Consider the following 23,122-nt stretch of genomic DNA (forward strand, 5'->3'; position numbering starts at 1 on the left):
TTCTTTTTTTTAACATAACAATGTTTAATGTCACTGTATGTTTAAAAGACCATGGTCATATTTGTAAAAAAAATGTTAAATTAGAAAATAAATAACATTTTGGTTCATGATTTTTCCTACACCTGTGCTAAAAATAAGAAATAAAAATGTCGGGTATATAAGTCACTCAAATACAGCTAGGTATGAATGGCTCGGTTTGAGTTTGTTGCAGTTGACCCTGCACAAAGCGACGTATCATGTTTTTGTTGAACAATTTTGACGTCACCCCTCCCATAGGGTGACGTATTTCACAACTTCCTGTGTTACACAAACTCTGTGATGACCAATTTTGACGTCACCCCTCCCATAGGGTGACGGATTTCACAACTTTCTACAGATGAACAATTTTGACGTCACCCCTCCCATAGGGTGACGGATGTCACAACTTCCTGTGTACACAAACTGATGACGTATTTCACAACAAAATGGCGCTGCCCATGGTCAACCTCGAAACTATCCGTATAGAATGGGGGCGTCCTCGCCCCCATAAAAAAGACACATTCAAACAACAAATCTAACTTCACCTCTAACAGTCTATAAAGATGGCAAGGACAATTTACAAGGATTCGCGAAAAAGGTGCGTTTTAAGGGAACTGCGGAAAGAGTCCTTAGAAGCAGAATGGCGAACGGAGGAAGGGAGAGAATTCCAGACAATGGCAGCCGCAGAAGCAAACGCGCGATTTCCAAAAGAAGGCAAGCTTCGCTCGAGAGTTTCCAGTTTGCGACTGTCAGCGCGTGAGCGGAGGTTGTAGTCAGAGGGATTGTCATATGTGACGAGCAGTTCCTTGAGGTATTTAGGGCCATCTTCAAATTTGGCAGAGAAACAGACACAAGCAAGCTTGTATCTGATACGAGCGGACACGGGAAGCCAATGAAGGGAACGAAGAAGTGGTGTGACATGATCAAACTTCTTAGAACGATATATCAATTTGGCAGCAGAGTTTTGTACCTTTTGGAGTGACTCGACAAGTTTTTGATCACAGCCATAGAACAGGCTGTTGCAATAGTTGCAGATGATGTATTATCTAGCTGTGTGTGTGTGTGCGTGCGGCCGAGCGTTGCGCGCACGTGTTCGTTTGTGTGTGTGTGTGTGTGTGTGTGTGTGCGTGCGTGCGTGCGTGCGTGCGTGCGTGTGTGTGTGTGTGTGTAAGCGTGTGCACGAGCGTTGTGCGCACGTGTTCGTTTGTGTTAGCTTATGTGTGTGTGTGTGTGTGTGTGTGTGTGTGTGTGTGTGTGTGTGTGTGTGTGTGTGTGTGTGAGTGTTGATGCGTGAGTGTTGATGCGTGCGTACTTGCATGTGTGCGTGCGAGAGGGGTTGGGTTTTCTTATGTGTGCAGAGTAGTTGTAGAAAATGCAAGACATTAAGGTTCAGTCTGTAGTGGATATACTGGGACAGCGTCCATGTACTATGCCACAGTTCAGTCTGTAGTGGATATACTGGGACTGCGTCCAGGTACTATGCCACAGTTCAGTCAGTAGTGGATATACTAGGACTGCGTTAAGGTACTCTGCCACAGTCTTTGATGACGTCATTTCCGTTTTTGTGATAGTTGAGGCGGACCTGTTAAGTAATCTTTGATTAAGTCGGGACTTTGATATTGCATTTGAGCCAGGTAGCTTGAAAATAAGTGAATTAGTTCGCTCATTAAAATTGTCATCAAAAACGAATATTTAATTACAGATTCAAACACTACTGCATTGTACTTCTTATCTTCTCCTGATTTAAAATATATATATACATATGTTATGTTTACTTTAAAAACGCGTTCAGAATTAAAGAAAACAGGTTGAGTATGCTTCGCGGAGATGAGTGTGATCCGTGACGGTTTTCGGGTATGGTTAGCCGAGACTATCTGAATTTAGTCTCGCCGATCGGACTGGTTTTTTTTTATAGTTTATCCTTCAATTTGATGCCTATAGATTGACTACATGTTTTTATATCGCTTTACGCGACTTGTTTTACATTTCGTCAAGTTATGAAATGTATTATAAAATTTGGTACATAGCATTCTAAAAATTGCAAATAACAATAACACTTTTGATTACAGATTCAAAAGTTATTGCATTGTATCCTTTGGATTTCCTGGATCCCAATGTATAAACAGATATGTCATGCTTAGTGTGAAAATCTGCTCAAATGAGAAAAATCGCCCGTTTTGTTCATATGCTTCGCGGAGGCAACCCGTCTCGGTCTTCTGGTTTCGGCTAGCCAAATCTCACTAGCATTGTTAATGACTCGTCCCTGATTCCAATGTTGATCTTTTAGTTTCAAACCAACTTAATGTTTTATTATCGAATCGCTTCACATGACTTGTTCTGTATTTTTTTTTTCGCTGTCATGATGTCACCATTTAGTCGGGACTTTGGTTACATTTTCAGGTATTTATTCCCCAAGAATATGCAAAAAAAATTCCAAACTCGTTTTTTTCTATTGGTCAATGATTCTACATTTTTTTTAAAGTGAGAAATGGAGTGCAATTAACATTGTTACTTTTGAAGGTATGCTCATGACGTGCATCACAGCGAAATAGCAGTTCAGAAGAACGGAATTCCCATAATTAGTCCTTATTTGCTGCTTTTTTCACTGAGCTCGGAAATGATATTTTGCTTGCATTGTTATTGCTTAATTTATTAAAGCCTCTGGACAATATTCTTTGAATAAATCGTTACCCAATTATGTTTACGTCTATCCCTTTGTTTGATAGAGTACTGTAACAAGCTATCACATTATGTCGACAAGAATGCGTCTCCATACAAGTTTTTGTCTTGATTCCATCCAGGAGGATGTAAGGCTTTAATAAAAACACTATTTCAAAGATCTCTGTCAAGATTGATTTTGTTGAAAAAAAAGGAAGTCTGTGATTGAAGATTGTGAAACCTGCCTTCAGACAGTGTAAGTGTTGCCGTTCCCTTTTTTTACGCCATTTTTGACGAAAAATTCCACTTTAATCCCGTGTTCCCCCGTATTACCAAACAGTGATCGGACTGTCCTTGCTTGTGGTGTTTCTTCAGCTTTTAATACACACATACACATAATTTTCAAAAGGTATCTTCATGCATGCAAGCTGATGGATCATCGCTCTGAAAAAGAGCCACCCACTGTTGTCACCAATGGCGAAGAATAACTGATATAGTACAGTTATTATTACGAGCCATTCGGCGTTGTCTTCTTTACAGTCATAGACAAGGAAGGAAGTCGATCATGACTGGCACGTCTAGACACAGCATTTACTCTGCGTCACATGAAAGCCAAGTACACATTTAAATGCTTACATTATTACTGCTTAAATTAGAAGCAAGTTTGGCGGACAACATCATACATCCAAGCAAGCAACCAACCAATGAACCAACCAACAAACTAACCGAACGATTAAAACGAGCTAACGAACTTTTAACTGACCTGTCAACCAACCCACAGGCCTATTTAAAACTATCTGTTGAAATTCTCGAACTATAAACCTAAATGTACAGGAATCTCCATGAGCGGGACACATTCGTTAGAGCATTCATACCGGAACAAAAATGTTTCAGAGAAAACACTCAGCCTTGTCAGTATTCGCTCCTTAATCGTACTTAGCTAGTTTTTCCTCGTTAAACTTGTTTTCTAGTACACAGCACTTTCAGTGTGTGAATGACTATTCCAAATCACATAGTTGATTTGACATCAAACAGACAGTAGAGACTATTGCTACCCTTATATTTGTATGAACAGTTTGTTGAGTAGTGGATTCAAATACGGTCATCCCATAATTATATCAATTACACCCACAAATTGCATTTGTAATAACTGAAAGCCAACAAGCATACAACTAGGTCTTTCTGCTGAAGACTGAAACTAATTATAATCTGATATTCGGCTGACGCTTTTCAAGTTAACAAGCACGCTATTACCATATGCTTCAATTCAATCTCTTTGGGATTTTTTCCCCGAAAACGTCGCGGAAGAGAAATGGACTGTGTTCAAGACCAACCTGCTTTTCCACCACTGTTCATGACCAGCGCGAAGCCTCAAATAAGGCGTTTAATTAAGATAAGTCCAGAAATCTCAGGTGCACCGATATCTTTCTTATTTTTTTTCTCTCAATCCGTCGGGTTGACCTTTGGAACAGACCCATGAAAAAGTGATTCAAATTCATAGCCTGAGACTGATCACTGCACTATCGATTACAAAAGCTCGAATTGTTTTCGATACACTGTCAAGCGCCTGTGGGGTACATTTTTTTGTATGTGCAAATCCCGAAAAATAGCTATCACCTGTCACACATAATCATTGGGACGACATCGACCTACCTTAACCTACCACCTCCTCCTCGACCCCCCCCCCCCCCCCCCCCCCGGCTCTATCACGTCCACACAACCCTTTTACTCACATAAACGGCTAGTAATGACTAGACAGATGCGTTAGCAGGCAGATTTGTAGAAGATAATGTGCATCTTCGGGCAGAACAAATTCGCTGTGTACCTGAAAAAAGGACTTGGGGCGAGTGTCATTTCTTAAAATTGCATATTCCTACCTACAGACACAGACAGGCAGACACACACGCATGCACAAAATACACACACACACAGACTAACACACTAACACACACACACACACACCCACACACTTTCACGCACACACACAGAAACTCGCACACACACACACACACACACACACACACACGCACGCACGCACACACATACACACACACAATCACACACAGACAGACAAACGCACAAGCATAGACTAACACACACACACACACACACACACAGACCAACAAACACACACACACACACACGCACACACCACACACGCACACACACACACACACCCATACACACAAACATACGTCAGCAGTCTGATTCCGATCTCTTATGGGTGCAGATTTAAATCTGTTGTATCAATGTACCAGGTACGAATAACGACGAAAGCCACAGAAACGCTGTATTTGGTATCTCAAATAGCCTTTACACTATAATTATGTATAGAAAGCCGGATTCTAGTCCTTCATTTCTCTTCTGCATTACACACCTCATGAATATATAAAGTAATACAATGACTAGACCTACCGGTTGTCAATGGTACTCTCCCGTGTGTGTTTTTCTTTATAGCAAACTCAGTTTGTCCGTCTGTTACGAGTACCACGACGGTGTCATTTAGTTTTGAGTTTACTCTTTATTGTTATCTTCCTCGCAAGTAACTGTCATATTCCCTATTCTCTACATAGAAACACGTGAAAGCAAGCAGGTGCATATCTATGGCAATCCGAATGGTGCAAAAGTCCCTTTTAGCTCTTGATGTCTAAATAACACATTATTTAGCTAAATAACGCGTTATTTAGCTAAACAATGCTTTATTTAGCTATATCATGCATTATTTAGCTAAATAATGCATTGTTTAAATTAAACAATGCATTATTTACAGATACAGAAAAAAGAGAGCCCAGAGCACTAAATAATGCATTGTTTAGCATAAATAAGAGATTGTGTTTGTAAATAACTCATTATTTATAAATAATTACGCGTTTTCTCTAAACAATATATTATATGTAAATAAAGTGTTATTTAAATAAATAAAATATTATTTAGATAAATAAAATATTATTTATCTAAATAAAATATTATTTAGATAAATAAAATATTATATGTAAATAAAATATTATTTATCTAAATAAAATATTATTTAGATAAATAAAATATTATTTAGATAAATAATTTATTATTTAGATAAATAATTTATTATTTAGATAAATAATTTATTATTTACTGTTTTTGCCTTGAAATAGTATTATTACACTAAATAATGCTTTATATAGCTATATAATAGGTTTCCGCTATATAATTCATGATTTGGTAAATAATACATTATATACCGTAAATAAAATATTATATACCGTAAACAATTCATTGTTTAGCGCATCGCGAAGCCGTTTTTTCTCTTGATGTTTTTTTCCACGTGTTTCCGTGGATCCGCGAGAGCTCTGTTGATTCTCAAACTGACCAATCAGACAACTAGCATCTGTACACTAATTAAAGTCCCATTGTTGAGTGTGACGAAAACTCGTGGTGACGATTTTAAAACATGTTGGGTCACGCATGGTCCAATCTTACATGGTCCAATCTTACATGGTCCAACCTTACATGGTCCAACCTTACATGGTCCAACCTTACATGGTCCAATCTTACATGGTCCAACCTTACATGGTCCAACCTTACATGGTCCAATCTTACATGGTCCAATCTTACATGGTCCAACCTTACATGGTTCAACCTTACATGGTCCAATCTTACATGGTCCAATCTTGCATGGTCCAATCTTACATGGTCCAATCTTACATGGTCCAACCTTACATGGTCCAACCTTACATGGTCCAACCTTACATGGTCCAATCTTACATGGTCCAACCTTACATGGTCCCACCTTACATGGTCCAATCTTACATGGTCCAATCTTGCATGGTCCAATCTTGCATGGTCCAACCTTACATGGTCCAATCTTACATGGTCCAACCTTACATGGTCCAACCTTACATGGTCCAATCTTACATGGTCCAATCTTACATGGTCCAACCTTACATGGTTCAACCTTACATGGTCCAATCTTACATGGTCCAATCTTACATGGTCCAATCTTGCATGGTCCAATCTTACATGGTCCAACCTTGCATGGTCCAACCTTGCATGGTCCAACCTTACATGGTCCAACCTTACATGGTCCAACCTTACATGGTCCAATCTTACATGGTCCAACCTTACATGGTCCAACCTTACATGGTCCAATCTTACATGGTCAAACCTTACATGGTCCAACCTTACATGGTCCAATCTTACATGGTCCAATCTTGCATGGTCCAATCTTACATGGTCCAACCTTGCATGGTCCAACCTTGCATGGTCCAATCTTACATGGTCCAATCTTACATGGTCCAACCTTACATGGTCCAACCTTACATGGTCCAACCTTACATGGTCCAATCTTACATGGTCCAACCTTGCATGGTCCAATCTTACATGGTCCAATCTTACATGGTCCAACCTTACATGGTCCAACCTTACATGGTCCAACCTTACATGGTCCAATCTTACATGGTCCAACCTTACATGGTCCAACCTTACATGGTCCAATCTTACATGGTCCAATCTTGCATGGTCCAATCTTGCATGGTCCAACCTTACATGGTCCAACCTTGCATGGTCCAACCTTACATGGTCCAACCTTACATGGTCCAATCTTACATGGTTCAACCTTACATGGTCCAATCTTACATGGTCCAATCTTGCATGGTCCAATCTTACATGGTCCAACCTTGCATGGTCCAACCTTGCATGGTCCAATCTTACATGGTCCAACCTTACATGGTCCAACCTTACATGGTCCAACCTTACATGGTCCAATCTTACATGGTCCAACCTTACATGGTCCAACCTTACATGGTCCAATCTTACATGGTCCAATCTTGCATGGTCCAACCTTGCATGGTCCAATCTTACATGGTCCAACCTTACATGGTCCAACCTTACATGGTCCAATCTTACATGGTCCAACCTTACATGGTCCAACCTTGCATGGTCCAATCTTACATGGTCCAATAATATATATGGACCATGTAAGATTGGACCATGTAAGGTTGGACCATGTAAGATTGGACCATGTAAGGTTGGACCATGCACGATTGGACCATGTAAGGTTGGACCATGTAAGATTGGACCATGCAAGGTTGGACCATGTAAGGTTGGACCATGTAAGATTGGACCATGCAGGGTTGGACCATGCAAGGTTGGAGATTGGACCATGCAAGGTTGGACCATGCAAGATTGGACCATGTAAGATTGGACCATGTAAGGTTGGACCATGTAAGGTTGGACCATGTAAGGTTGGACCATGTAAGGTTGGACCATGTAAGATTGGACCATGCAAGGTTGGACCATGCAAGGTTGGACCATGTAAGATTGGACCATGCAAGATTGGACCATGTAAGATTGGACCATGTAAGGTTGAACCATGTAAGGTTGGACCATGTAAGATTGGACCATGTAAGATTGGACCATGTAAGGTTGGACCATGTAAGGTTGGACCATGTAAGATTGGACCATGTAAAGTTGGACCATGCAAGATTGGACCATGCAAGGTTGGACCATGTAAGGTTGGACCATGTAAGATTGGACCATGTAAGGTTGGACCATGTAAGGTTGGACCATGTAAGGTTGGACCATGTAAGATTGGACCATGTAAGGTTGGACCATGTAAGATTGGACCATGTAAGGTTGGACCATGTAAGGTTGGACCATGTAAGATTGGACCATGTAAGATTGGACCATGCAAGATTGGACCATGTAAGATTGGACCATGTAAGGTTGGACCATGCAAGGTTGGACCATGTAAGATTGGACCATGCAAGATTGGACCATGCAAGATTGGACCATGTAAGATTGGACCATGTAAGGTTGGACCATGTAAGGTTGGACCATGTAAGATTGGACCATGTAAGGTTGGACCATGTAAGGTTGGACCATGTAAGGTTGGACCATGTAAGATTGGACCATGTAAGGTTGGACCATGTAAGGTTGGACCATGTAAGGTTGGACCATGTAAGGTTGGACCATGTAAGGTTGGACCATGTAAGATTGGACCATGTAAGATTGGACCATGCAAGGTTGGACCATGCAAGGTTGGACCATGTAAGATTGGACCATGCAAGATTGGACCATGTAAGGTTGGACCATGTAAGGTTGGACCATGTAAGGTTGGACCATGTAAGGTTGGACCATGCAAGGTTGGACCATGCAAGATTGGACCATGTAAGGTTGGACCATGTAAGGTTGGACCATGTAAGGTTGGACCATGTAAGATTGGACCATGCAAGGTTGGACCATGCAAGGTTGGACCATGTAAGATTGGACCATGCAAGATTGGACCATGTAAGATTGGACCATGTAAGGTTGAACCATGTAAGGTTGGACCATGTAAGATTGGACCATGTAAGATTGGACCATGTAAGGTTGGACCATGTAAGGTTGGACCATGTAAGATTGGACCATGTAAAGTTGGACCATGCAAGATTGGACCATGCAAGATTGGACCATGTAAGGTTGGACCATGTAAGGTTGGACCATGTAAGATTGGACCATGTAAGGTTGGACCATGTAAGGTTGGACCATGTAAGGTTGGACCATGTAAGATTGGACCATGTAAGGTTGGACCATGTAAGATTGGACCATGTAAGGTTGGACCATGTAAGGTTGGACCATGTAAGATTGGACCATGCAAGGTTGGACCATGTAAGGTTGGACCATGTAAGGTTGGACCATGTAAGGTTGGACCATGTAAGATTGGACCATGTAAGATTGGACCATGCAAGGTTGGACCATGCAAGGTTGGACCATGTAAGATTGGACCATGCAAGATTGGACCATGTAAGATTGGACCATGTAAGGTTGAACCATGTAAGGTTGGACCATGTAAGATGGGACCATGTAAGATTGGACCATGTAAGGTTGGACCATGTAAGGTTGGACCATGTAAGATTGGACCATGTAAGATTGGACCATGCGTGACCCAACATGTTTTAAAATCGTCACCACGAGTTTTCGTCACACTCAACAATGGGACTTTAATTAGTGTACAGATGCTAGTTGTCTGATTGGTCAGTTTGAGAATCAACAGAGCTCTCGTGGATCCACGGAAACACGTGGAAAAAAACAACAAGAGAAAAAACGGCTTCGCGATGCGCTAAACAATGAATTGTTTACGGTATATAATATTTTATTTACGGTATATAATGTATTATTTACCAAATCATGAATTATATAGCGGAAACCTATTATATAGCTATATAAAGCATTATTTAGTGTAATAATACTATTTCAAGGCAAAAACAGTAAATAATAAATTATTTATCTAAATAATAAATTATTTATCTAAATAATATTTTATTTAGATAAATAATAAATTATTTATCTAAATAATATTTTATTTAGATAAATAATATTTTATTTAGATAAATAATATTTTATTTACATATAATATTTTATTTATCTAAATAATATTTTATTTAGATAAATAATATTTTATTTATCTAAATAATATTTTATTTATTTAAATAACACTTTATTTACATATAATATATTGTTTAGAGAAAACGCGTAATTATTTATAAATAATGAGTTATTTACAAACACAATCTCTTATTTATGCTAAACAATGCATTATTTAGTGCTCTGGGCTCTCTTTTTTCTGTATCTGTAAATAATGCATTGTTTAATTTAAACAATGCATTATTTAGCTAAATAATGCATGATATAGCTAAATAAAGCATTGTTTAGCTAAATAACGCGTTATTTAGCTAAATAATGTGTTATTTAGACATCAAGAGCTAAAAGGGACTTTTGCACCATTCGGATTGCCATATTGCCATACATATCATTATGCATAGCGAGCGCCGCGAGATGCGAGAAAAAACGGCGTCCACGTTTTGTTTTTAATCAAGTTGAGAAATCTTTAGCACATTGTGAAATTGAATCGTGTAATATAATACGTGTAGTGTTAAAACAGAGACAGAGACACAGACAGACAGACAGACAGAGCAACACCGAGAGAGAGAGGGAGAGAGAGAGAGAGACAGACAGACAAACAGAGCGAGAGAGAAAGAGAGAGAGAGAGAGAGAGAGAGAGAGAGCGAGCGAGAGAGAGAGAGAGAGAGAGAGAGAGAGAGAGAGAGAGAGAGAGAGAGAGAGAGAGAGAGAGAGAGAGAGAGATTCTCGGTTACTGGGCCGCGCGCACGCCTGCATTGCGCGCTTCGCTGTATGATAGAGAGAACACTTATACACACGACACAGCTGACTGCTTCCTTTCATTTGACATTCTGAAAAAGGAGAACATTTAAAATGAGAACACGAGCCTGAGGTAAACCTGACGCCGACTTGTGACAAAAGCATGCAACGGCCAAAGCTCTGCACGTCTGCATAACATGTACAACAAAATAAACATTTAGATTCTGGCTAATGTCCGCTTTTCTAGATTTGATGTTCACACCAACACAATTTCTGCAAGTTAAGTTGCCAAAAGGCGCAGACAAGTCGGTGAACGAATTTAAATTCCTTACAAGTTTCATGTCATTCACTGGCTGATGTTATGACTCGGCAGTATTTTTGGGTGCGTTGAAGTATTTCAATGCAGGAACACAAATACATTTCGTCCATGAACGTGCTAGGTAGTTCTAAATATACGCACAGTTAAAAGCAAGCGGAAAACGTATCCAGTATCGCAACCTGTTGTGCACTCGATATTCAGGATCTTCAGTCAAACACCATTACAGGATCTTCAGTCAAACCACATTACATCGAGAAACCAGTTAATGTGCGTTGTTGTGGCTTCTGTGGTTGGGCAGTTCTGCATAGTTTATCGATCGTTGTGTGTACAACTGGAGTTTGTTATGGTGACAGACAGCACTGTGTCCTGTAGAGAAGAAAACTAGCAGAGGAACCATAGCATTCAAGTCTTCCGTTTGTTATTTTACTGTTAAATCGTCGGCGGGTGCATGCCGCATTGTTCATACGAGCTAACAGTGAAGAGGGTGAGTAAACAGATTTTGTTCCTTTTCAGGGTAAAACTCATTCGTAAGAAGTATGAACGAGGAAGTAAATGAGGGCGTTTCTATGTCGTCTTCGTGTTCACACAGGTTGAGCGAATGAGAGAAGGATTCTAGCCTTGGTGAGATAAATAGATAGATAGATAGAGAGATAGAGAGAGAGAGAGAGAGAGAGAGAGAGAGAGAGAGAGAGAGAGAGAGAGAGAGAGAGAGAGAGAGAGATAAAGATGGAGAGAGAGACAGAAAGAGACAGACAGACAGACAGACAGACAAATAGACAGATAGACAGACAAACAGAGAGAGAGAGAGAGAGAGAGAGAGAGAGAGAGAGAGAGAGAGAGAGACAGACAGAGAGACAGAGACAGAGAGAGGAAAGGGGGCGGTGGCGGGGGTAAGCCGGTAGATGGATTGTTAAAACAAATAAAAAGATAGGTATACTGATTCATGTACTTATCTACCGTGAAGACAGTGCTGAAAGGTCTGTCATGGAATTATTTATTTATTTATTAAGGAGATTTCTATAGCGCATAACTAAAATCACTTTTGGCTCCGTCTGAACCCATTTCACAGGATATTGTCCTTTTTATTTGCTCTTTGAATTTTTCATTACTCCTGTAATGTGTGTGTGGACAGGAGAGAAGTAGAAGGTGAGGGTAAAGCCTTTATCCTTGTAAAGTAACAGTCATTCATTCACTCTATCAATCATTCAGTCCGACTATCCATTATTTCAGCCGTCTATCAATCAATACACCAACCACTTAAAGCAGTCTCTCTAGCTTAAAGGCACACTCCGTCCCATGTAAATGATTCAACTCACAATGTCAGATCTACCCAGGCTTTTACATGGGATAAGATCATCCCCCACTTGAATATATACCAACAGTAAACGACCTCATTGTTTCCTGTGCAGAGCTACAATTTTTGTATACATTGAATTTTGTAAAAACACTAGTGGCTTTCAAAAAATAAATGCCCAATATAAGCAGATTGGACAGAGATTGTTGATTTTTGGTGTGAATTAAAGTGGAGGGATGGTCTTATCCCATGTCAAAACCTAGGTAGATCTGAGTCGGTTAGTTGACTCGTTTACTCATGAAGATTTGTGCCTCTAACCAGAGACGTGGACCTGTTCGAACCTGCCCTTAGTGTGTACCCATTCATGGATTCTAAGATACATTGTATCCGCATTAGGACATCCACTTTTACACGATGTTTCAAACCACCAACGCTCATCAGGGGCGGACGAGGGGGGGGGGGGGGGGGGTGCACAGGGTGCAGGTGCACCCCCCCTCCAGCAAAAAAAAAATAAAATTGAAAAGCTGATTCTATGACCATTTCTAAGTTCAAATGGCACCAGATGGCACCATTTTGCTTCTTTGGGCCACATTTTTTTCCGGGGGGGCATGCCCCCGGACCCCCCTAGCAAATTCGGGCGCTTCGCGCCCATCACATTCACTTTCGATTCAAAGTGCACACCCCCTTACAAAGCAACTGATCCGCCCCTGCTCATTAGTAATCCAAACATCATTCCCTCATATGGTTTCAACGTTATTTTGCTGTTAATAATTTAAAAGAGCAAATATATCACTGCATAGATAGCTGAATGTTCAAACACACAAACAAACAAACAGAAAAGCATGAAAACAAGCACGCAAACAAACAACAAATAGATACAAAAAACACTATTTTCAGTTTATGAATTAATATATATATAAATTGATATATGCTGAGAATAATACCAATACAAAACACTTAATCAAAAACAACAACATGACAATCCATACAAGACACACACCTTCTGTTGTAAACAGTCAGGCTGATAGTCTCTGGCCACCGGCACGGTTGGCCTAGTGGTAAGGCGTCCGCCCCGTGATCGGGAGGTCGTGTGTTCGAACCTCGGCCGGGTCATACCTAAGACTTTAAAATTGGCAATCTAGTGGCTGCTCCGCCTGGCGTCTGGCATTATGGGGTTAGTGCTAGGACTGGTTGGTCCGGTGTCAGAATAATGTGACTGGGTGAGACATGAAGCCTGTGCTGCGACTTCTGTCTTGTGTGTGGCGCACGTTATATGTCAAAGCAGAACCGCCCTGATATGGCCCTTCGTGGTCGGCTGGGCGTTAAGCAAACAAACAAACAAAGTCTCTGGCCAGGCTTGTGCGTGGGATAAGGCATATACCACCCTTCCACGCTCGTCTTGCTCACATGCCAGAAATAACAGCCTGGTTGCTTTCTGTGCACAGTACGGGGAATTTTGGATGAATTCATTTCGTAAAATCTATCAGTCGCCTTTCAAGAAGTCAATTCACACACACAAAATCCAACTCGTCACAGCAAGCAGTCAAGGCGTTGATTTTTGGTATGTTCGCAAGTGGAGGGATGGCCTTAGCCGATTTCTTTCTTTCTTTATTTGGTGTTTAACGTCGTTTTCAACCATGAAGGTTATATCGCGACGGGGAAAGGGGGGGAGATGGGATAGAGCCACTTGTCAATTGTTTTTTGTTCACAAAAGCACTCATCAAAAATTTGCTCCAGGGGCTTGCAACGTAGTACAATATATGACCTAACATGGAAAATGCAAGTTTCCAGTACAAAGGACTTAACATTTCTTACATACTGCTTGACTAAAATCTTTACAAACATTGACTATATTCTATACAAGAAACACTTAAGGGTAAAAGGAGAAACAGAATCGGTTTGTCTCCTCTTACGACATGCTGGGGAGCATTGGGTAAATTCTTCCCCCTAACCCGCGGGGGGACTTAGCCGATTTACAGGCTTGGGTAGATCTCAGATAGTGAGCCGAACTGTTAACATGACAAGGAACGTGCGTGTCTAACTATTCACCACCTCTGTCGTATACCCAGATTTAACCCGTACTCGTCCGCATCCGATGTGAACGTCTGACCAGATCTGAGACACCGAGCCGAACTATTTACACGGGAGAAAACTGTACTTTTAACTATTCGCCACTTTCTTTGGCATACCTACAGATTGGATCCTTACTCATCCGCATCCCAAGTAAAAGTCTGACCAGATCTGAGACACACAGCCGAACTATTTACACGGAGGAAAACTGTACTTTTAACTATTCGCCATTTTCTTTGACATACCTACAGATTGGATCCTTACTCACCCGCATCCCAAGTAAAAGTCTGACCAGATCTGAGACACCGAGCCGAACTATTTACACGGGGGGAATACTGTACCTTTAACTATTCTCCACTTTCTTTGGCAAACCCAGATTGGATCCTTACTCACAAGCATCCCATGTGAAAGTCTGACCAGACCTGAGACGATGAGCCGAACTATTAAACACAGTGGAATTTTTTTTTTTTTAAATGTGCCTTTAAATATTCACAACTTCTTTCGTATACGCAGATTGAACCCATACTCCAGCCACCCCCACCACCACCACTACCACCTCAACCACCACCACAGCAACAACACCCATGGGTCTTTACATCACCGAGTCCTACAAGGCAGTCAACGGGCTGACCAAGGCAGCTCTCATCCTGCTCACCGCCTCTCTCTACCTGGGATGGTATGGCTACTGTACCGTCAGCTGGGGGCGAGTCTACAGCAAAGCCATGAGCGACTACTTCCTTGGTTATGGCGTCTGGAGGATCGCTGACAACCGTACTCCATTGCCCGAGCTCTATGCCACTCATGGTTGGCTTCTGAGTAAGGAACGTGTTGTACCCCCTTGTCACGTTTTATATGGTCAAATGAATGACCTAAAACGGTCATTTACTGCTAACTGACAAACCACACCACGATCCACTCTCGCAGTCACACAAAAAAGTTAGAAACAACAAAAGTATAAGTTCTAGACGTCTGTTTATATACACTAACTCTCCACCTCCCTCTTCTCGTGAAGCCAAAAATGTTTTTACGACCAAGTCGTAAAACAAAAATAACTGACAAAATAGCCAGTTAAAGTTTATGAAATAATAAGAACACGCTGAACCGTGTAAAGTTAGAAAACACTTAGCTGCTCTGTAAAAAGTCTGACTGTCTCCATATACTTTAGAAACATTTTCCCCATACTGTTTTCCCCCTTGTAATTCAAATGGATAAGAAGTTATCTAAATATTGTGGTTTTTTTTCTCTCTTCAGGCTGGTACGTGGCCTTCCAGACTTTCGCCACGTTAGGTTTTATCAGCGTGAACCTTGGGTACATCCTGATTTTACTGTTGGTGTACGTTGCCCCCTGCAAAGGCAATGCTGACCTCGGCTTCTGGAACGGCATCAACTGCATCTTTGGCAGTAAGTACCACTAGAAAAAGAGCCGGAGGGGCAAAGTGGTTAGAGCGGTTGCCTCTGACGCTAGGGGGAATACACCGATTTTTACGAGCGCTCGTTTTCCAGTCTACCCAGCTGGACAGAGGTAGCTGACCCAATTGACGCAAAGGCACAGGAGTTTTACTGTTAGCTAGGCACCGATCTCATAAAGCTGGCGTAGATAAGTTGAAATCTCCAACAAGTAACATCTCGTTCACCTACGATCAAATATGATTCGGGAATACCTTTACCTTTTTACCAGACTTTACAAAAAAACATTTACAGTGACTAGAAGATTAGCGTAAAGGCCTCAAAGGAAATGACGAATAGTACATTTTCAGATTCGGACAAAGATAAAGAGAACAGTAAATATATGTTTCTTTTAAAGGCACAATCCTTACCGTGTTAACGATTTGACTAACCATCTCAGATCTAGCCAAAATATCACATGGGATAAAGCCAAGTGGAGGAACGGCCTTATCCCATGTAAACGCTTGGGCAGACCTGAAATAGTGAGCGGCATACTATTTTTCCTTTTGCCTTTAATAAACGGTTTTTTTGAGATGACTCTGACAGACTTTGCAGAGCAGCAGAGGAGTTGTGTCCCTAAAACACTCAGGTAAAACCATGCGACTGATTTGCTGAGCCGAACATTCTTGGCCTCACAGTTAGGAAATCAGCGCCTATTTTTATTTTGTGCAATATCTGCTTGCTTATCGTTTCGAAAATATGCATGCCCACTATTCAATGCCACAATACTAATCAGTTGCGCACTGCTATGCCTCATTGTTGTAAGGGGCGCAACTCTCCCACAAATGTTCAAGCGGAGTTATATTCATTTGTCTAATAACATGATAATAAAGTCCATTTTCCGGCTTACTGTTGAAGTGCAAGCTAGATTCTTAAAAAGTTGCAAAGCTACCAAGATAAAATGCAATCCAAGAGTCCAGAATGGGACAGCAATTAGTTCACAACAGTCATGTATTGACTGATGGAATGTTGGTTTTAACGTCCCTACAATCTATTTGGGTGATTTAAGTGTGTTTCGTCTTTCAGTTTACATTGTAGTATCCGTTTTTTAAACGTTTTACATTCAGATCTATCGAAGTTAAAAGAAGATTACAAAGATGTATGTACACATTCGTTACTATCAATCGTGTGTAACAAACTTAAAGTTAACTTTCTTTTCCGAGAGGGGGGGAGGGGGGAGGGGTAGGGGGGGGGGGGGGGGTGCCGGAAGGCTGATATCAAAACTTGACATCATTATGACAACAATGTGCACAGCAATAGACGATGTTCGGAAATAACTGTCTGGTTTGTATAGGTTCACACGTAGTAGCCGACACGTTATGAAAATGACTGGCCAATAATGTAACGTGGGAAAACTATCTTCAATGTTTCCAAGAGAGAAAACTCTGTCAGAACCAATACAAACCGTAACTGTAACTGATTTCATTGAACGCTTCTTTTTTGAATGCCCGGTTGTATACAAATTCTGGAAGTTTATTGAAGAATTTATTTTTCGTACTTTAGAAATTAAGATTGTTTTGAAAGTTAGTGATGTTTTATTTGGTATGCATTTTGTAATGGTGAAAAAGGCAACTATGTATAAGTTGAACCACATTATCTAAATCGGAAAGATGTGCGTTAGTATATTTAAAAAAGCAAATTCGTTTTTACCGTTGGAAAGTATTTTTAATAGGCAGTTACAGATAAGAAGCATTTTTGTGTGAGTGTTCGAAGAACAAAACGTTAAAAAAAGTTAGCTTGTTGTACTCGATAAGTTGTATTTTATTCATTGTATGAGATATTGTTAATTGTTGTTATCTATTTGAATAAAAAAATTTGAAAAAAAAAAGAACCAATACAAACCCAACAGGGTTATTTCCTGAATCCGTCTAATATCTCGTCTGTACTGAGCCTCCACTATCATCCCTATACAGGTGTGTGCTGGCTGGTGGCCGTGGTCGTGTTTGGGGTCAAGTTTGACGACACGTTTGTCACCTCCTCTTACGACGACCCAACGTTGCAGTATTCTTTCATCCTGGCTGTTGTTGTCGTTGTTGTTGAGCTTGTTGCTGGCATCCTGCTTCTTGTCAATGGAAGATCTAATAGCGGTAGTGGTGGTACTGCTGCTGCCCATGGCGACTCTATCAACGCCAATGCATAGACTTTGATGACAATGATGATGGCCTGTGTGTGTGTGTGTGTGTGTGTGTGTGTGTGTGTGTGTGTGTGGGTGGGTGGGTGTAGGTGTATGTGTGTAGGTGTGTGAGTGGGTGTGAGAGAGAGAGAGCGAGAGAGAGAGAGAAGAGAGAGAGCGATAGATGAAGAGAGAGAGAGAGATGAAGAGAGAGACTAAGAGAGAGAGTGTGAGAGAGAGAGGAAGAGAGAGAATAAGAGAGAGAGAGAGAAGAAGAAAAAAGATAAAGAGAGAGATAGACGGAGAGAGATACGGAGAGAGACAAAGATACTGAGAGATGGAGAGAGAGAGATCGAGAGAGAGTGAGAGAGAGGAAGGGAGAGAAAGAGAGACCGAGATACAAAGATTGAGAGGAGTGACAGAGAGAGAAATGGAGAAAGAGAGACAAAGAGAATGATTGAGAGAGTGATAGAGAGAGAGATGGATGGAGAGAAAGAGAGATGTAGAGATTGCAGGCAATTGACCGCAACAGCATAAGAAATAAGTAGTACAATAAATCTAAATATGCACGTCTGTCTTTATGTGACACTTGTATGAATTTTTGCTGGTGTGAACATCTGCTTCCCTCCTCTCTTATCATGTGTGTGTAGAGCGATTCAGACCAAACTACTGGACCGATCTTTATGCAATTTGACATGAGAGTTCCTGGGAATAATATCCCCGGACATTCATTTTTTCGATGAATACCTTTGATGACGTCATATCCGGCTTTTTGTAAAAGTTGAGGCAGCACTGTCACACCCTCATTTTTCAATCAAATTGATTGAATTTTTTGTAAAGCAATCTTCGACGAAGGCCGGACTTCGGTATCGCATTTCAGCTTGGTGGCTTAAAATTAATTAATGACTTTGGTCATTAACAATCTAAAAATTGTAATACTTTTTATTTTTTATAAAACGATCCAAATTTACATTCATCTTCTTCTACATCATTTTCTGATTCTAAAAACATATAAATATGTTATATTTGGATTAAAAACAAGCTCTGAAAATTAAAAACATAAAAATTATGATCAAAATTAATATTTCGAAATCGATTTAAAAACAATTTCATCTTATTCCTTGTCGGTTCCTGATTCCAAAAACACATAGATATGATATGTTTGGATTAAAAACACGCTCAGAAAGTTAAAACGAAGAGAGGTACAGAAAAGCGTGCTATGCAGCACAGCGAAACCACCACCGCGCTGAACAGGCTCGTCAGTTTCACTCCGTTTTGCACAAGCGGCGGACTACGGTCATTGTGAAAAAATGCAGTGCGTTCAGTTTCATTCTGTGAGTTCCACAGCTTGACTAAATGTAGTAATTTTGCCTTACGCAACTTGTTTCTTTCTGTCTTGCTATAATGAATTTCTTTCTTTCTATATTTCTTTCTTTCCTTCTTTTCTGTCTTTCTTTCTTTCTGTCTTTCTTTTTTTCTTTCTTTTATTTCCTCTCTCTCTCTCTCTCTCCCTTTCTCTCTCTCTCTCCCTCTCTCTCTCTCTCTCTCTCTCTCTCTCTCTCTCTCTTATCGGACACGTGACACAGTGTTCATAAGACTAATTTACTTACGTCACGTACTATACTAGTAGTACAATAAAACAATGATGTGCTTGGCAAAAAAAAAAAAAAATAAAATAAAAAAAAAATAAAAAAAAATAAAAAAAAATAAAACTGGTATCTAATACCTCTTGACTGGTGGAAGAATTAAGAGGAACAAATCCATTCAAAAATCATCACATACAAGCTAAATCATCTTACCCAAAACTGAGAAAATGGTATCGAAGGGGGATAATCGTCTTACTACAATCCAAATGGCAACGATAACATGGTCGTTTCCCTTGTCCTGGTTTTAAGTTTTGGTGATTCCACAAGAACGTAGGCGATAGATACTATTATGGCAGTGAAAAAGTTAAAGTATTAGCAAAGATACACAATTCCAAATGTAATGCTTCCGGGTTGCATAATTGATTCTTTCACATTGTTTCGCAATTGTCTGCAGAAGAAATGTGTCAGCACAATTTCAGAAAAATATAGAGTAATTTAAAGGCATATGTACGCGCTCCCGTGTTTACAAAGTGTAGTTTGCCCATAATCGATGTCAAACGCACCATAAGACCATGTAATGACGATATGTCGCCATGCGCGGACCATATACATGCATTACAGCTTGTTTTAGAGTCTCAAAAACTTTGGATGTAAACAAAGACGCGGAGTTATTTCCCTTGCGTCAACGCTACCTCTGTTGGCAATCTATAAATAGGACGATCCAGATCAAAATGAAAATTAACATATCTCAACATTGAAGGGGTCCTAGACCACAATATTTTGCAGGGAACTTAATTTAGCATGTCTCCAGCTGTTGGTAAAGCAATTAGCGTGTATAGTCATCGAGTACATATGGCTTTAAGAATGATTTCTCTTACTTACATAATTATTATGCCATGTTGAGCATTAATTTTGTTGACACAGCATGATAATAATGCAAAAACCATGCTGAAACAATGTTTTAAATACATTTGAATAGAATGCCAGTTAGATACCTGTTTGAAAAACAAATATCAATATCACCCGGCAGTTATTTTGAAAAAGTACACATACATCAAAACGGTGTATTACAGCCCATCCCTTTAAACAGATTTACATTTTGGGTTGTTATTATGTCCATGTTATAAGCTGAATCAATCTAAATGTTGGCAATGCTACATATTAAGACATATTACGGTACTTGTTTAGCCGACAGTCACACTTCTTGTAAACAATCAGAAACGTGAGCAGAACACTAACTTCTACTATAAAAGTAATAAATATAACGATATGAAGAGAAGATGAACTTTAAACACAATTACAAATAAGCACTAAAAACACAACAACAAACAAAAATACTTGGAATACAGAGAAAATAAAGTCGATCAACGCTCTACGGATATAAAAAATATAAATGAACACACAACAAAACAATAAATTCAACGAATCTAACAAACCAAAGCAAAAAGTAACCGCAAAAAATGAGAGAAACAAAATCAGAAGGAGAGGTAAACGATACATTGTGTATGTTCCTTTGTTGATCCGCCTTCTGCTAACGCTCTTTCAAATACAAGCCATTCGTGTTTAAATAATGATTTCTTGATACATAAACAAACTTGTATGTGGTATGGACAAAATTTATCGAGAGTTATTTTTTTGTTTTAACGTTCTTTCTGTGTACAGACATTCACAGATTGGATCTTCTTTATTCAAATAGTAATTAACGTTTACTGATTTGTATGGTTAACAAGTGTTGATTCATACTTACCGTATAGTGTTTATTGTATTGTATTGTATTGTATTGTGTTGTGTTGTATTGTATTGTATTGTATTGTATTTTATTGTATTGTATTGTATTGTATTGTGTTGAGTTGAGTTGAGTTGAGTTGTGTTGTATTGTATTGTATTGTATTGTATTGCATGGCATTGCATTGTATTGTATTGTATTGTATTGTATTGTATTGTTTTCTACAATCTGGAAGAGCGGTGTAGAACAAGAGAAATCTCAAAGTGTGTGTGCCAAAACAGACACATTCTAAAAACGACTCTGTCTGGGTTTTATTGGTTGTAGAAGAATACCTATTTCCTGGAAATACTGAGGCAAACAGACCCACGTGACATTGTAGGCCAATCACTAGCAAGCGGCGTTTGTCATCACGTGGATTCCGTACCGTGCACCGATGGAATCGATGACATCGGTAAGGAATGGTCAGCTCAGTCCGATATGAGACAGTTTGGAAAAAAAAGCCGCGTAGTATTGATCAGCAAGTGCAGAAAACATATCATTGTCAAGTTTGACAATTTACTTTTGACATGCTTTTGCGATTGTTATTCAGAGAGAAACACAAGGATCTAATCGTTGTCAGTCATGGATTGAAAGTACTAGTAAACCGTGTCTCCTCTGCGTTTGTAAGGTTTTCAATAATGCTGAACAGATCTTTCAGAATTTGGACGCAGCATTTAATCATACATGCGCTTGTTGTAGTAGCCATTACAGAGCTAATTTTTCACAGGAATGTCAGTCGCTCGCATGATTTCACTATCACGTGGGTTTATTTGCCCCAGTATTTCCAAGGGTAAGCAACTCTTTCACAACCCATACAACCTACAAGAGTTATTTCCGTACATCGTCTATTCCCGAACTATCAGGTCTACTTTGAACTCTGAACCGCTCCTCCGCCGCGCTTGGTCAGAAGCAGAAGAATACCAGCCGCCAGTTGCAGAGCAAACGTGATAATGGCTAATCCGAAGGAGTAATGGAGAGTCCGTTCCCGTGTCCGTCCCGAGAACCTCTCGTCAAACTTCTCGTCAAAGCGAACTCCAAAAAGAATGATGGCAACGAGCCAGCAGATACCTGGAGCAGCAAAATGAGAAATAAACACATACATAACTAAATAAATAGCTAATACATTATTAATCAAATAAAAAAGACCAAACAATACTGTACTCACGTGTTTGACGAAGACAATACGAAGAACAATTAAAGGACGACGTTTCGACCACTGGAAACATCGTCCTTTGTTCTTCGTATTGTACAGTACAGTACGGTATTGTTTGGTCTTTTTATTCTCGCTCTCACGCGCAGTCACCAGTTTTTCGCTTTCGAATTATTAATCATGTATTTATATTTATAATAATGAACTACTACTAGTTGATAAGTTAAGAAAGAAAAGTATGTTACGGTGAAAACCTATCAAACAAACACAATCAGCAGCTTAGTAAATCAATCCAGAAATATATATGCCCCGGCTTTGAGATAGAATAAGGGGCATATTAAAACTAAACAGCCTGGCTGCTTCTTCTGCACACCGGACATGTTTCGCTGAAAACATATTTTGCAATTGAATGTAAGTGCCAGCAAAACCTCAATTCAGAAAAAAAGAACTTTCACTAAGCATCAGGCAAGTACGTCGGTTTTAGTATGTGTGCAAGTTGAGGGACGCTCTTAGGCCAAGAACAAAATCAATGTTTTTGATTCCTAGACAGACCATTTATTTGGAAGTAGGACTATTTTGTAAGTCATA

The 23,122-nt window shown here is 39.9% G+C and overlaps 2 protein-coding genes across 2 annotated transcripts in view; one reads left to right on the top strand and one right to left on the bottom strand.

Moving 5' to 3' along the window:
* Positions 1-11,162: 11,162 nt before the first annotated feature.
* LOC138975854 (uncharacterized) lies at positions 11,163-18,602 on the top strand. Its single transcript, XM_070348622.1, has 4 exons — positions 11,163-11,594; positions 14,988-15,290; positions 15,726-15,875; positions 17,834-18,602. Exons 2-4 carry the CDS (start codon positions 15,059-15,061, stop codon positions 18,058-18,060), a joined length of 609 nt encoding a protein of 202 aa, XP_070204723.1. The 5' UTR covers positions 11,163-11,594; positions 14,988-15,058; the 3' UTR covers positions 18,061-18,602.
* A 2,194-nt stretch (positions 18,603-20,796) lies between these two features.
* The window catches only part of LOC138975855 (uncharacterized), a 26,447-nt gene continuing 24,121 nt past the window's right edge, over positions 20,797-23,122 (bottom strand). The window contains exon 4 of the mRNA XM_070348624.1: positions 20,797-22,452. Within this exon, the coding sequence (XP_070204725.1) occupies positions 22,250-22,452 (203 nt within the window). The 3' untranslated portion in view covers positions 20,797-22,249. The remainder of the gene's footprint in view (positions 22,453-23,122) is intronic.

This window comes from Littorina saxatilis, linkage group LG9, assembly GCF_037325665.1.
Source record: "Littorina saxatilis isolate snail1 linkage group LG9, US_GU_Lsax_2.0, whole genome shotgun sequence".
Classification (NCBI taxonomy): Eukaryota; Metazoa; Mollusca; class Gastropoda; order Littorinimorpha; family Littorinidae; genus Littorina; species Littorina saxatilis.

Coding starts and splice junctions, on each gene's coding strand:
- LOC138975854 (XM_070348622.1), top strand. CDS start 15,059: ATGGGTCTTTACATCACCGAGTCCTACAAGGCAGTCAACGGGCTGACC. Junction 15,291..15,725: donor CACTCATGGTTGGCTTCTGA/GTAAGGAACGTG, acceptor TTCTCTCTTCAG/GCTGGTACGTGGCCTTCCAG. Junction 15,876..17,833: donor CATCAACTGCATCTTTGGCA/GTAAGTACCACT, acceptor ATCCCTATACAG/GTGTGTGCTGGCTGGTGGCC.